The 15,572-nt window shown below is 42.4% G+C and overlaps 2 protein-coding genes across 2 annotated transcripts in view; one reads left to right on the top strand and one right to left on the bottom strand.

Annotated features, from left to right (window-relative positions):
• Positions 1-15,568, top strand: part of LY86 (lymphocyte antigen 86) — a gene marked incomplete at its 3' end in the record, with an annotated part of 25,528 nt that extends 9,960 nt beyond the window's left edge. The window contains exons 2-5 of the mRNA XM_017746909.1: positions 3,979-4,065; positions 5,484-5,612; positions 12,581-12,633; positions 15,560-15,568. Coding sequence (XP_017602398.1) covers positions 3,979-4,065; positions 5,484-5,612; positions 12,581-12,633; positions 15,560-15,568 — 278 coding nt within the window. The remainder of the gene's footprint in view (positions 1-3,978; positions 4,066-5,483; positions 5,613-12,580; positions 12,634-15,559) is intronic.
• F13A1 (coagulation factor XIII A chain) overlaps positions 1-15,572 on the bottom strand; it is a 191,889-nt gene that overhangs the window by 162,434 nt on the left and 13,883 nt on the right. The window lies entirely within an intron of this gene.

Genomic DNA, 15,572 nt, shown 5'->3' with positions numbered 1-15,572 from the left:
AGCAGGGGCAGGAGCCACTGGCCCCACAGCTGCAGTAACCAGGGCACAAAAGGGAGTTCCCATCTGTTGTCCTCGTCACTGAGGCTACACTGCTGTAAATATGTCTGAGCTAATTTACCTATTAACCTTCTGCCAAGAACAAAAGCAGGGAAAAAAACTCTAGAAAGAAAAGTTCGGGAACTCATCTGAGCTTCTAGGCTGTACTACACACACCTGCTCAGTCTTCTAATAAAAACCCAGCCAAACCCATCAGTGTGAGCACCTTGAAATAGTAAGTCAGGCTGAAATCTTGCACTGTGGCACCAGTGCACATGGAAAAACACATCCGAGGTCAATATAGCAACAAATCTCCACCAAGGTACTTGGGAAAGGGTGAAATGGGCAGTGGGATGCATGGGCTCATCTGACACTAAACCATGTAAGGGGTGATCAGTGGCAAGAGGCCAGGTACATCCCAAATTCACCTCTCACAAAGCAGGATTGTACTACAGAAGCCAGTCTTCAGTGCTAGATACAGTTGGGAGCTCAGCATCAGCCACAGTTCAAATAACATGTCTGAAAGATCTTGGAATGCACTGATTGTTTACAAAAGCCAAAGACTTTCCCCTTTCCCAGAGCAGTTGCCTGAAAGATTTAGAGCTGCCTAGAGAGAAACTTGAGTCAAAATCCTGCTTCCAGACACCTTTCATGCTAGCTGTAAGTGTGTTGCAGCCCAAGTCCTTCTCATTAGATACACAAAAAATGCCCTTTTCCCCCTCAGTAAGCAGATTTGTACTGATAAACCTCAATGTGTTTGCAAAATTTCCAACAACATTATGAGTGTTGGTGATATATCAAAGCTGAACTGGAAAAGCAAAATCCTGCAACCAGTTAAAGAGTTTCTAGCTTTAATTATGGAAGATGGAGCAGATTGAAGGGAGTAGGTGGAGGGAAGTCTGGGAACATACAGTACTGTGCACCATGAAATGTTGCAGGGAAGTGGAAGGCTGAAGGGCAGCCCCACGTATTTTAGAGATCTAACAGTAAATGTTATTGCTCTGCACATGTGAAAGACATAACATGTATTTTTTTCAGTCTAACCAGCTCACTTCAGATTGAGGCAAACAAGGAAGAATAAGTATTAAGCCTCCATAGGAGACACACAGTGACTCACAGTTGTATATCTGAGATGAAAAACAAAAATGGCAAGTGCTTTGAGTTGCCATTGCTACAGGAGGGACTCCTCACGATTTAAGGAAAGAAGGGTATGGCACAATCCTTTAGTGCATATAAAGCCCAGGTGAATTTACAGACTTCTTCACTTGTCAAGTGGCCAAACCCCACTATTTTCACTAATTTCGTTATAGTAGCAACCTTTCTCCCTACATGTTTGGGAATCCAGACTCCCTGGCACCATAGCTGTAGCAACACAGCCATCCTCTCAATTGATTTCAGTTTTTTATATATGCCACAGTATCTAAGATTGCAAAGTTGGATTGCAAAGTCTGAGCAGGAATTTCCGCAGGGATGGTCAGAAAATTAATTGGGGGTCCTTTTGGCAGTGGAAATTTTTACTTTTCTCAGCAACAGAGTAACAACACAAAATCCAAGTGCTCCAATTCACAAATTTTGCTGGAGTTTCTCATGTGAGTGCTTCCACACTCTCCTCTGAGGACCAGACAACACCTCCTGGATATGTGAGGATCCTATGCTGCATCACTAGCAGTACAGTAAAAGACATCCATTCTACGATGCACTATGAAATGTGTCATCTGTCAAAGGAGCTCAACCCATAGAAATAAACAGACATCCAAACTAAAATAAGAAGCCCAAGCTTTCCAGAAAGCTTGGTTTCATGAACATACCCTTTCCACTCAGTTACTGATGAGAAATTTTAAACTAAAAGTTCAATTTCTAGCCCTAACACCATGATTTAATTTGTTCATTAAAGTACAGCCTAGTCTCTTTGAAAAGAGAACAGCGTCATATATGTTCCAGTGCCATGTTTGACCATAACTGCCTCTGGAAATTGCAGAACTAACAATTTTAGTAATTTGACAACTAGCCCTATTTGTAGGCATCAATGCCCAAACTGCTCTGAATCTGAGCAGCTGCTTCCTGAACCTTATCATCGCACCACACACAAAACCAAAGCAAGAGGGGCTCTTGCAGAAGTCCAGAGGCAAGCGGAAACCAAGCCCTGAGAGATGGTAGAAACCAGAGGGGAAGCAGGAGTAACAGTCCTAGAGAAAAGAGAAGTTTGACATGCTTTCCAGCTGTAGCAGGAAACTGCTCTCCTAACTGATTCCAACAGCTTCTGAAGCTGCAAAAACAAAGTTGGAACTGACAGGAATAAGAAAAAAGAGGAAAGACAACCTTCTGACTCTGGTGACACTTGATAAACAACTCCAGGTACTAACTTTTTGTCCCAAGCAGATTATGCAACTGTAGAGACTGCTTTAGTGGCGTGGAGGAAAAAATCCAGCACAGGGACACAGAGCTGTGGGAAATACTAGTGTCTTTTATCTCCCTCCTTTGAACAGTTATTTTCATTTACCAGAATTTAGGGCTCAGGGACTCCTTTAGACCACGCTGATAATCTGTGGGTTCACAAAGCCTGGCTTAGTTAAAGCCCTCCAGGTCCTCTCAACACTTTCATTCCTTCTGTGATCCCCTCTAAGCAATCAGGTTTTGGTCACACAGGCTGCTGTTTGCCAGCTGCTACAGCTGTGGGGCACTGCTGCAAAAACAGAGTGAGACTATAGGGATGCTGGCTCAGCCTCACAGAGGACGCTCGTGACTCAAGTTTCACCACAGCATCAAAGGAAAATTCTCCCAACCTGTTATTTTCAACTCAGTGAGAAGATTAGCTCAGGCAACAATAACTTAGAAACAGAACTCCGTTCCCAAGCCTACATTTGTCACTACCAGATCTGTGTAAACCAAGAAGCCTATGGCTGCTTCTGCTCATGCCACAGTTGCTTCTATTTTTTCCACAGAGAACGATGTTGGATGTACAAGCTGGCTGTGGAAAGCCATAATGAGGGACAAAACTATGCCTAGAGCAAGGTTCGAGGCTCAAGGTATTTTTCCAAACTGGCCAAATCTTTCCCCTCCTGCCACAGCTTTGGAAAACGCTTGCACATTCTATTGGTTGTGGCAGCTGAGCTGTCAGTGGTTGCTGCTGCCTGTCACCAGAAAGTGACACGTCAGCAAGCCTTCAGGCACAGCATCAAGTCTCATGGAGTCTAGCAACAAAGAAGGTGGAAGTGGTAGGAAAACAATTATGTTTTTACAAGAGTTTTAGAGTTTTTGCAGAGAAAAAGATACTGTAGAAACTGGAAAGAATCACATTAATGGCAATTGTAAGTCAAAGGGCTCCCTTTAGTCCCACAGCTCTGCTGAAGTCTCCCAGAAAAGGAGAAATGTAGAATATTTTCTGGCTTAGAAATATCACAGGATGATGGACTCAGCAAAAAGTACTGCAGTACCTCATTTAACACAATTTAATTTTCAGTTTTGGACTTTCCATCCCACTCCAGAATTCACTCTCCCAATCAGCTTCACCAAGCCATCTTGTGATACAAGTTAATTAAAAAACATCTTCATGACCAATTGCTCATCAGTGCTGAGGAAGGTATGGCAATGTGCAGAGTCTGGGAAGAGCTATTGTTCTGAGACTTCACCATTGAATAAGTATTGACTACCCACCACTGCGCAGAGCTTGGTTCATTTCTTTGAACTTGCTTCATTTTCCTACAGAGTAGATTCTAGCCTCACAGAGGTTATCATCTGAGTGTGCTTCAGACCGAGGGGGCAGGAAGGATAGAAGTAGCTATTGAACACAGGGTATGGGAGCTTTGAGCACTTCTTGGAGAACTTTTAAGGAATGTTTAATTTGTTTTTTATAACACTTCTGTATTTTATTGTTTTTTCCTGTACAGTCAGTATCTCATTGAAGATACAACTTGTAACTCACTGTTTTGTGTCTTGAAACAGATCCCCAGCAAGATTTCGCTATCAGCATTGACCATTGTTCTGATATCACAACCCACACCTTTAACATCAGAGCTGCAGCAGTCCTAAGTAAGCGAATTGCTATTTTCTCATGCCGTACACAGTTAATTCACGTGTGAGTGCTGGTATTAAGTAAGCAAGGGTGACAATCTCCTGTAAAATATGAATGGGCTTCATTTCTTACAAATTTTAGGAGCTGTGCAGGGTTACTAAAGTGTCAGTTCTGTTATCAGCTCGGCCTCAGACTTCGTGTGTCACCCTAAACAGGTCATATCAGCCCTCAGCCCCCATTCTGCTCTTCATTTGTACACATGGAGAGCCAAGGGGGGGCTGCTCTAGAGCTTATCATCTTCATAGCTAAGTCTCCTGCGGAGAGTCTCGTTGAATGAGACAGCTCCAGCACCCACACTCTTTGGTGAGCACTGCTTGTGCTGACACAAGTGCCAAGGCTGTGACCCTTGCAGGTAGGGGACCGAATGGACTCCCACAGAGCAACGTGGGGACACCCCTCTGTCCCTCCTGGGCATACTGAGAAGTGTGCTGGGAAAGTGCTGGCCTGAGGCAATAGTCAGGCAATCAGTTTGCCACCTGCACTAGCTGAAATTATACCTTTCAGCACTTGACTGATCAGCAATAAAAGATAAAAACTGGGTGCACAATTAGCAAGTTATTAGCCATAGCTTGCTTTATGATTCGTTCACAGGAAAGACACCTCTTGCAAACCTGTTGTCCCCAAGCTCACCTAGATCCTCTACTACCAGAGCATAAATATGAAAGTGCTGCTGTACATTCTTGGTGCTGAAAATAAGTTTGTGTGACAACTGTCTTTAAACACCTGGGAATGCTTCCTTACATGCAAAAGGTCTTCCTTCCTGTGATATATGCTGTCAATTTGTCCAGGGAGCATCAGTTTTCAGGTGGCTGCAAAGGTAAACAAGCCTGCAAAAATCACATTACAGCCATTTGCAAATACTTTTCCCATGAATCAGAGTACAGGACCTCCATCTAAATCCAGTAGCCTCTCTGGCTCTGCCTGTGTTAGCAAGCCAGGCACAAGCAGGCAACCTCCTACCACTGCCAAGCTGCTGTGCTGGTCCCTGGCACATGTCTGGCTCAGACCAGCTACTGTTTTCCCAAGCAGCAGTTACTGGTTGCTCCCAGGGCCCCATTGGATATGATCCCTCTTCTAAGAGCACAAGAAAAGTTTAGATGTAAGGACATGAGATTTGCTGTATCATTTGACCTCAGAGTCAGAAAATGGTCATGGGCATAGTTTATTTAGCAATCAAGATAACTGCTATTATGTCCCCTGTCATATACCTTGAAGAGCCTAAAGACCTGTTCCTGAAGAACAAATTTCTATGTATCAGGAGTCCTCAATGAAGACAAAACATCTAATGGCTCAAACAGCTGGGAGGAAAAAATAGAATCTTTTTTAAAATAAAGCAATAAACCTGTTTGAGCTCTCTTTTCTGCTTTGTGTGTAGGCCACAGCATCAAGGAACTCTATGTCAAGCTGGACATGATCATGAACAGAAAGACCATCTTAACCTACTCAGAGACACTTTGTGGGCCGGGTCATCCTAAGCTTATTTTCTGTGGAATGAAGAAAGGAGGTAATTTAGGTTGCACTCAGAGTGTTTGATGGCTACTGAATACTCCAAGCAGGATGCACCCGCTGTGCTGCTGACTGCACCAATACATCGTAATGTTCTGTTTACTTCACCAGCATGTTAATGGGTGACAGGAACACAGTAGGACAGAGACATTTTAATTTAAGGGCCTGCTTTGCCCCCCAACCTGTTTGTTTTCTTTACTTTTAATCACAGAACATTGCACGCACATGGGATTTCAAGTCCATTAAAAATAACTGTGGTTATGTGACCCTCATCCAACAGCAGAGAGGTTCATAAGCCCTATTTAGAGGCACGTGGTTGTCATGTGAGCAAGAAGTATGAGAAAAATAAAGGCTAGTTCTGTAAAACAAATGGCTGAGCAAACAAACACGTTCTGAACATATTCTTCACTATTAAGCAAGTCACACTTCCTGTCCTTAAAGGCAATTCTTTAATCACTATGAGGAAATATGCTTGAATAAGGATATTTGGAACAAGATAGTATGTGCTACCATCTATGGTTTGCATCTTGTTTCTGTTCAACTTGTGCCTGTGCAGCAGTCAGATGAATTCAGCTCATGCCAGTCACACTGCCAGCTGGTGAAGACTTGCTCTAGCTGGTTTAGAGCACTATTAGCTGCCCCCAGAAAGCAGGCATCTTTGGGCCCAGGTGAGCCTGGGCACCTCAAGGCCCCTTCTGCCACAACCCAGGCCAGGCAGTGCCGAGTAAGCTGTGCCGTGTCTGGGAGAGCTATGGTCATGCTTCTGGACTGCAGTGGCCATATATCCAGTAATTTTTAAATCCCTCTTACATCATGATCATCTCTTCAGGCTGATTTTATAAAAAAAACTGTAGAGCCACAGAGAAGTTTGAGTTGTTACAGCACCAGCTAGTTACAGAAGCTCTGCTTTTGTTCCATTCACTTGCATCTTCAAGCTGATAACACTGCCATAATTCATGCGCAAGGGCTATGAGTTTAAAGACCATGCACAGCACTACTGCTAAGACAGCCCCTGGAAAATCACTAAGACATTTCACACTGCACAAAACTATCACAAAGAATAATAGAGAAATGCTGCATGAGCAACCAATTATGTAAATCCTGTAAGCCAGATACAGAAAAAAATTAAATTCAGAAGTTTCTTCAATTGTGTATTGAATTACAAGAGGAAAAAACCCACCCACAGACCTACTGAAAAACTATCTTATTCTGATGAAGTACTAAATAACATCCTTTAGTGAATACATTAAGGAGAAGTAGAGTCAATCCTGAGCTGAGCACAAACTGCTACTCACACATTAAGCTACAAAGCCAAAACCTCCTGGGGTTTCCAAGTCTCTTAATCTTAAGATGACAGGTGATTGTTTCCGCTAATTGAAGTACATTATGATATAAACACATAGTTGGTTGTTTAAATAATACTATATATCTTCATTTAGAAGCATCTCTACTTTAGTGCAAAGACCTCTGCCGTGCACTTTTTAATACACACTCTCTCGTTCAGCAGCTGGTTTTATGTAGTAATTAAGTCACAGTGGGGAAGAAGTGAACTTTCTCAGACAGGTTCAGACTGAAAATGTGGTATTTCTTAATTAGTTGACAGTTGAATCTAACCCATGTTTTAGGATGCAGAATTGAGCTGAAGACTAATTTAAGGCAGTTCAGGCAAAATTTACCACATTAGCACAGCTGTAAATCTGACCTAATGCCTATGCAGGAAGGACAACATGTGAATGGCCAAGTATGCAGGCTACTAAGACACAGGAGAGCAGAGAGCCCTTTCAACTGAAGCTTTTCATGGAGACCCTCTTCTTCCCTGCTGTATGGGCAACGTTTCCAACATCTGGCCAGACCTGACCTGAGTTTAAATATACTTTCACACAGAATTTGCTTGCCTTTCACAAGGAGGCCAAAAATTGCCTGCTCCTCCCTCTCCCAAAATTAGACAAAACATCATCCTTCTACAGATCTTGTTGATCCACTCACTGGTGAGGAAAAGCACAGCAGAAATGACAAGAAAAAGAGACTTATAAGAGCCAGATGTGGCAAAGTCTTAGTTGTTTGAGAAAATTTTTCTTTTTTTCTTTATTTATATTTGCTCTTCTATAATGCTACAGTTTTTTCATGACTGGAAATACTCTCTGTGCTGGAAAGACTTAATATAGCTGGAGGTTTCATGTTCATCATAATCACATAGTATTTACTATTTTTGTTAAGCAAAGGTCATATCTGGCACTGCTCACTCAGACTCATAAATAGGATTCCAAGATCTTTCTTTTAGTTATATGTCTGTTGTGAAGTTGTTAGCTCAAAGTTTGCAAGGAAATTGGCCATTGTCTGTTTAGGAACAATAACAACAAGATTGCTAAATTCTTTGTGGCATAACATGAACTCAGGCCTTCCTCTTTTTCAGTAGAAAGTGCTGGTTATTCCCCATTTCCTCCAAAGAAAACAGTTACATAAGATTTAACAGATTTCCCAATGCAATCACTAAAATCAGAGTAGAAGACCTACCAGGGTAATGTTAAGCAATGTGCCAACCACAACTTGCAGGCTTAAACAAAGCTACCTGACAAAAAGACAGCCACATCCTCTGCAAGTTTTCTTTCAGGCTCAACTGACAGAGCCACCATCAGAGCACTTGCACAATTCCTTGTGCACCCTCCCAAACCATAGAAAAACCCCCACCTTTCTTCAAACCTCCATTCTTTACATTATTGTCCCTTTCAGTAGGTGCTACAGTGAGTTTCTAAAACAGTATTTGTGAATAAAAGTAGAGAACATAACATGAATTAAAAAACTGGCTATCACATTGAGAATATAGGTAGCTGTTTCTGAGAAAGCAGCTATACCACAAAGCTAGGTCTTTGGGCTGACACACAATGCCATCTTGCTTAGCCCCTTCATCTGACCTTTCCCTCACCAGTAAAAAGAGCAAATGTTTCTCACCTGGCTATATATTTATATATGTTTTTCCCACTCAACTATACATCTATAGCTGGCAGTTATTCACATCATTCCTACATCCACAGCACCCACAGAAGCTGTGTCAGTTGCATGGGTGCAAGATCGTGTCCTAGAAGAACTCCAACACAGAGCATTGAAGTTCTAAAAATATTTAAAACATAGAAAAAGGAAGAGGTGGGTGCAGATGTACAGGGCCTTTATATAGTACAAGAGTGTGAGAACTCATAAAGATTTTCAGTGAAAGGAAGATTTGAGAAAGAGGAGTGAGAATTTCATTATAGGTGTTTAGTCAGGAAGGAGAGGCATCTTCATGATAAATGATAACTAGTAATTTGAAGTAATCCTCAGGAAGTTCTTACTTACACATTTGAAAACTCTGCTTCAGACTGGAAGCTACTAAAGGCCCTCTCACTAGCAATGAAAAGGACTAAGTTACTTTTGGTAAAAACAACAGAGAAAAGCTGCTACAAAAAATACAGTAGTATCACCTTGATTCAGTGGTACATAAGAAATATTTCCTAGGCTGCTCTATAGAAATCACCTCCAGGTAAATCTATAAGAAAAAGGGCTGAAAGCACATCACTGATGACAGCATGCTTGACAAGTACCATAAACTACCAGCAGACCAAAAAAGAAAAAGGGGAATATTTAATTGGAAAAATGCACTCATGGTTTATGCTCTTCCAAATGTGTGAGCATTTTTTGCAACCACATTTGGGCTTTTCTCTAGGAAGACCATAGAACTCTTTCAATGAGATAGGCTCAGTGTTTGTGACAGCTACACTTACTGCAGCAGATGTGTTCATCCTCTTTCAATGGAGGAATGTAAAAATGTATGAATATATGGAGAAAAAATGTGTATGAAGGATGCTGTAATAAACTGCAGTCCTTCAAGCCTTGGAGGATGTTTACACTTCTGGAATTATAGCAGAAATCCTCATGCAACTGGAAAAATGAATGGTCTTTGAAAAGCCTGATCCACTGAGAAGGTTTCCATGGTCCAAAGTGAATATGAATTATAAAATTCAGCAGATTGATGAATCCATAGTATTTCCTGACAGGTCTCAACTAGCTGAAAATGAAAGCTGCCCATGCTTTCCTATAAGGAAATACTTCCAAAGCAGCATAGTTTCCCCCTCCCCATTGAAGCAAGGAAGGTCGCAGGAGTTTTCCAAAGGACTGGTTACAGAACCACAGAATTGTTGAGGTTGGAAAGGACACTTGAAGATCACTTAATCCAGTTCCATCTACTTCAAGCAGGGCCATCCGACAGCCAGTTGCCCAGGACCACGGTATTCAGATATATCCAAGGATGGATGCTCTACAACCTCTCTGGGCAACCTCTGCCAGTGCTCAGTCACCCTCACAGTAAAAAAAGTCTTTCCTGATGTTCAGGAGAAACCTGTGTTTTAGTTTGTGCCCACTGCCTCCTTGCCCTGCCACTAGGCACCAGTGGAAAGAGCCCGGCTCCATCCTCTTTACAATTCCACTTCAGATATTTGTACATATTGATGTACTGTCCCCTAATGTTTTTGTTCTCTAGGCTGAACAGTCCCAGCTCCTTCAGCCTCTCCTCATTGGAGAGATGTTCTAGTTCCTTAATCATATCAGTGGCCTTCCACTGGAATCTCTCCAGTAGCTCCATATGACTCAGTTGTGGACCACTTCAAGACCCATGGTTAGAAAGAGCTAAATAAGGGTAAAGTTGAAGCATAACGCAGTAAATGTGGACCTCAAACTGGACATGCAGCACCTGCTGCTCTGCTGTTGAAGGCTCCTTGGAAAATAATACAGCCCATGACAGTGATTTCTTTGATAACTGAGCAAAAGCATAGCTACAACACATCAGAGCAATCAAGGAAAACTTCTCAGAGTGGGCTGAGGCAGAGCCCTGAGACTGCATTCATCTAGTTACTTTATCACAGTGAAGTTTGTGGGGAAAAATAGCTTCTACCTACACTAGATGAGAGATTAGCATTGCCATCATTTCAGAAGCAAATTTATGGCCTGATGACACCTACTTCATTTTAAAATACAGGCTTTGCAGAGCCTGAATGCTGCATCTATGTTTTTCGATTCTGAATGGCTTTCTGAGAGGCTAGATGAGATCCTAACAAGCCACATGAACCAAGAAAAGCTTCCATGTCCCTGTGCAGAAGGACTTTGGGGCAGGGTGATTGTTCACAGCCCAGTTTCCTCTCTACTCTCCTCTGCTGTCATCCAAGATCTGCTAGGCTGTGAGTTGACTAAAGACAAGGTAGTCCTACGAGGCTCTCTACTGAACAAAAGGACACACAAAGCATGAGCTCCACCACTGCATTGTCCACACCACCCTGAGGGGGACCCAATATGCCTTAGCTCATATCGACATGCAGAGCTCAAGTCCCAGGGGAGTCACACATCACCTAAGTTATGCAGCCTGCAGTGCCTTTAATTCCCATTTAGACTATTAAAGCTGTGAACTGAGAGGTGGGCTGTACTGTATTTTTAAAACTTTTGAGTCACTGCTCCCTGCAGTGGAGATGTGTCAGACTCCTGAGCTCTTGCTTCGTGCACAGAAGCAAGTGGCGATGGTGACTGCTCTGTGAAAACAACAAGACTTCTTGGTGTCCACATGAATTAGCCAGGGATGCAGAGGGTAATCAGTACAGTAGAATTTCTGTAGCACAGTTGATCAGTTTGAAATTGACAAGCCAAGACGTACTTATTCTGGTTTTTTAGGGCAACACTGAGTTGTTTTGCATCTTCTCCACCTCCCAGGATCACCAGGGCTTTACATTAAACAAACTTCTCATTAATGCAAAGGTGTAGAGCATTGGTGATATCTCAGGTTTCTCCTTTTTCTAGTTTATCTTATTGTCATGATTCTTTCATATAATTTTGTTACAAGACTACATTTAATATCATGTGTGGGAAGAACTTTTGTGGACTGTTTTCCAAGTCCATGCATGGAGAGATGGACTGTACAACCTAAAGATGCTTTTATCCAACCTTTCACAAGAAGCAGTTTAAACCAACAGTGAGAATAGACTAAAACAGCTCTCTAGAAGTGACAAGCATCAAAATGCCAGCACATACTCATATAAACATGATGAAACACTTACTCCTCTGTCACTGTCAAAGTAAAGAATATTTCATGACACCTACAAAAGAGAATCCTTAAACAGTTCTTAGACTTTTTCATTACTTGTGTGGGGCAAGTTGTGCAAGGAATTCTGAAATACTGAAACATCTACAAGTTTTATTTTCAGTCAAGTCTGCACAGTTTGGCCCAATAAGCTATGAAAAAGTAGGAGGAACTGCAGAACAGCTTGCTAATTCTCTCCATTAATGCCAAAGTTGCCCTTTCTTCAACAGCCAAGAGCAGGCATGCCTCGCACGATTAGGGAGATGGGGATTGGAAGGTGGAACTCCCAGGCTCTGTTCCAGTCACTAACACAACTTGTGATGACTTTAATACCTCATGTAACTTCTTGATGAACGCTCCCTCAGCAGAGAGACAGACATGTTCTTTTTACTTTAAAGTCATGTTCAGCAAGTAGTCAGAAGTCCACACCTACACAAACATTCAGCTCAGATTGGTTTTTCTAAAAGTTACCAAAACATTACAGTTCAACTACTGCAGCTGCAGGTGTTTAATAGTTCCTGCTAAAGGACTTGAGCCTGGCAGTCCCCCTCATCCCCTTCCATTTGCAGGATGCATGACAACATAGGAACGCCCACCTGGCTGTGCAAAGACATGCCCCCCCTTTTCCATTTAGATGGGTTGCAGATGCTCCTTGAGACCAAGCTCTGCCTTGCTTTCCCATAAGGCCGTATACCTTCTGATATTTCCCTCAAGAGGGCTGTTGCAAGACTGCCTATGGAGCATTTTGCAGCTCCATAACACTTGTCACCAGAGGCTTTGAAATGCCATTACAAAAAAAGCATCTATGATCAGCTGCCTCTTTCCTTCATGTGCTGCATGTCTAACCATCCATCACCACTGTTGCTTTCCAGAACACTTCTACTATGAGGGACCAGTCACACTGGGAATCAAAGAAATCCCTCAGGTAAGTTGGTTACAGCTGTGTTCCCAAGCAGAAGGGCTTTCCAGATGAGGTATGGTCAGAGGACTACCAGCAATTAAACCAGCACATTCCAGGCTTCCCCAGCTGGCACGCTGGATCTGAGAGTGTTTTATATGAATAATCCTTTTCAATATGAAATTAAGTGGCCTTGCTTATAAAGAGTTACAGAGGCACTACTATCCAGAGACAAAAGGTTTTTTTCAGGATAGCTGATCTCCTGTACCAGCATTAAGTCAGATGGCCATAGAGTTCTTTAGTAGGCTCTCCCTCTCTTACTCTTAAAATAGCAAGAAAAGAAGCAGTTCCAGAGGACTCCCAAGAGACCAAGGCTGCAATTTTGCTTAGTCCTTAGTGAACGGAACAATTTGGAGAGGCTCCAAATCCTCTCAGGCATCCTCTCTGGCTATAAAGGCAATTTAGATAGCTATTGCAATTGACTGTGTTCCACAGCACATACATGGTGTCAGGCAGAGACCGAGGTCTTCTAGGTGGCAACTGAAGGTACAAGTTATTAGGCCAAGAACACTTTCTCTGGATTTATGGAGCCTTAAAATAAGAAAATAATTTCTTAGGAAGGCGAGAAAACAGGCAGTACTCTAGGTACTGCTCTGAATTTCCTGGTCATCCATTACAGATGCTTTTTACTGGCAGCCTTCTCCACACACAGCTAAGTCTCCTAGAAGTTCAGCTGAATCACACTGCAAATAAAGATCTCAAATGCTGAATGCACCAGTCTCTTAACCAGGCACAGCATGAAGATCTATTTGGTCAGTACGTAACAAAGGAGTTTTTAGAGACATAGAATGAAGAGATTGGATTGAAGGGAAGAAGGCAAGGTCTTTGATTATCAAGGCATCTTGTTGAGAATGTGGCAAAGAAAGGATCACAGCCATCACTGCAAAAGCATAGAGTTCAGGTGGTCAGTCAAATACTCCTTAGATTTACTCAAAGAGGCACAGCATGAGCTCTCAGTTCTTCAGCAGCAGACATAAAACATATGTCAGAGGCTCAAAGGTGGGGTCTGGGGTCTGCTCAGCACTGGATTGCTCCAGGCAGGAAGAGAAGACAGGATCAGAACAGGGATACAGAACAAAGACGTGAGTCCCAAAGAACCGGGCTTGCTGAGACCTGCAGAGGTGATAACGAGGATAGCTGGCTTCAGGGAGGATCAAGCTTCTGTAAGCACTACCAATCTCATATGTCTCAATCGTCCCTTGGTGATAGCACCAACCACAACCTTCATTTTCCCAAGGCTTTCACACAGGGAGCTGGACCCCCTTTACGCAGGCTGTTATCCCACCCTAGCCAGCCTAAAGGCTATACCTAGAGATGCCATGTTGAGCGTGTCTTTTGATGTCTCACACAGGAGTGCCTGAGCTCACATCAATCAGCCTCCTGCTCCAGGAGCAGCTTTACTAACATACTTACGTAGTAAAGCCTCAAGACAAACTGAAGAATAGGTCTTTAAACCAAGAAGAAGCCCTAGAAACATGCATGCAGACCAGTAAAACTCCAGTTCTGGGCAAATTAACTGAATTTTCAACTAGTTTCTAGAGCCAGGAACTTCAGGACTCTTTTAATAACAATTTTTCACCACAAGCAAAAAATTATTCTGAAGGAGAAAAAAGAAATAAGCAATGGAAATTAGTTATTATGAAGTCCCTTATTATGAATTAAACTATAAGCTTTTAGAGAGTTAATGCACTTGTGAGAAAGGGAATAGGAAGCCACTTTAGTTAATTAATCAATCAGGAAAATAACATCATCCCCCTGCGCTGACAAAAAGGAATTATTCCAAACAGCCATCGTCTTCTGCTCATTGCAAAGGACAACCTCATTCAAGAAGCGTGAGGGATGTTTGCACAGTCCACACAGGAATTACAAGCAGGCTCTATTCTCAAGAGCATGCTGCCATTGGGCCTCTCTCTAAATTTAGATTTCACTCCTAACTTGAACCTCTCTGTGAGGATACAGGCCAGATACTGCTTTAGAAATCCCATTGTAAAAGGCAAATGCCAAGAAACCTGACTCATTCTAGCCATGCCTCCTCCTGCTCCACAACCAGAAGGGCTCTAAACAGGGCAAGACCATTCTGTGGTTCAAAGCCAGGAGGACAGTGCTGCCAACCTCTCCTACCCCACATTTTGTTCCCCTCCATGCTCCAGAAAAAAAACCCCAGAAATAATTACTGCAGTGCCAGTAATATACAGTGAATAAAATCTAGTTCACCTCTTCTTCCAAATCTGTTAAATAAGCCTTGTCACCTCCCCTGACCAGAGCTTCCCCAAGTGTCTGGAGAGAGCCATTTTGACCAAGACAGCCATGGCTTCTTTAAGGTTCAGATGTTTTCTGCACTGTAATGACATAAGTTCTCCCTAAAGCCTGAATTCATAATTTCAACTACACAATTGGAAATTAGACGACTTCTTTTATTATATAGGAATTCATCATAGATTGAGTCATCTATACACACACTTCCCCCAATGGGCTCTGTTATAAAAATTCATATCAATAACACTGAACAAAAAGATACATGGAAGAGAAGTGCCAGAGAACTTAGTACTTCTTTTTCCAGTTACTAAACAGGACAGGCCATGTTGTGCTTGCTCATAAGAAAAATGAGAAGTTACACAGATTTGAAGGGATTTTTCATGCAGCAAAACATTTCATTCCCCTTGCACTGTTTTAATTTTCAGCTTGTGCTGTCAGCATTGATATCTCTGAGGAGAGTATTTTGGCAGAAAATATGGGCATGTCCTTTACCACCTCTGAAACATTTGGACCAGAAAGGTTTTGGAGGAACTTGATGGGGAAAGCATTATTCTGCTTCCAGAAAGAGGAGCTAGAAACTTAAGCAGTTATATACTACTGATGGACTAATCTCTTGCTTTGCATTTGTCTCATACAGGGAGATTACACTC

This window comes from Corvus brachyrhynchos, unplaced genomic scaffold, assembly GCF_000691975.1.
Source record: "Corvus brachyrhynchos isolate BGI_N302 unplaced genomic scaffold, ASM69197v1 scaffold100, whole genome shotgun sequence".
NCBI classification, from domain to species: domain Eukaryota; kingdom Metazoa; phylum Chordata; class Aves; order Passeriformes; family Corvidae; genus Corvus; species Corvus brachyrhynchos.
This window is presented reverse-complemented; position numbering and strand designations above follow the sequence as displayed.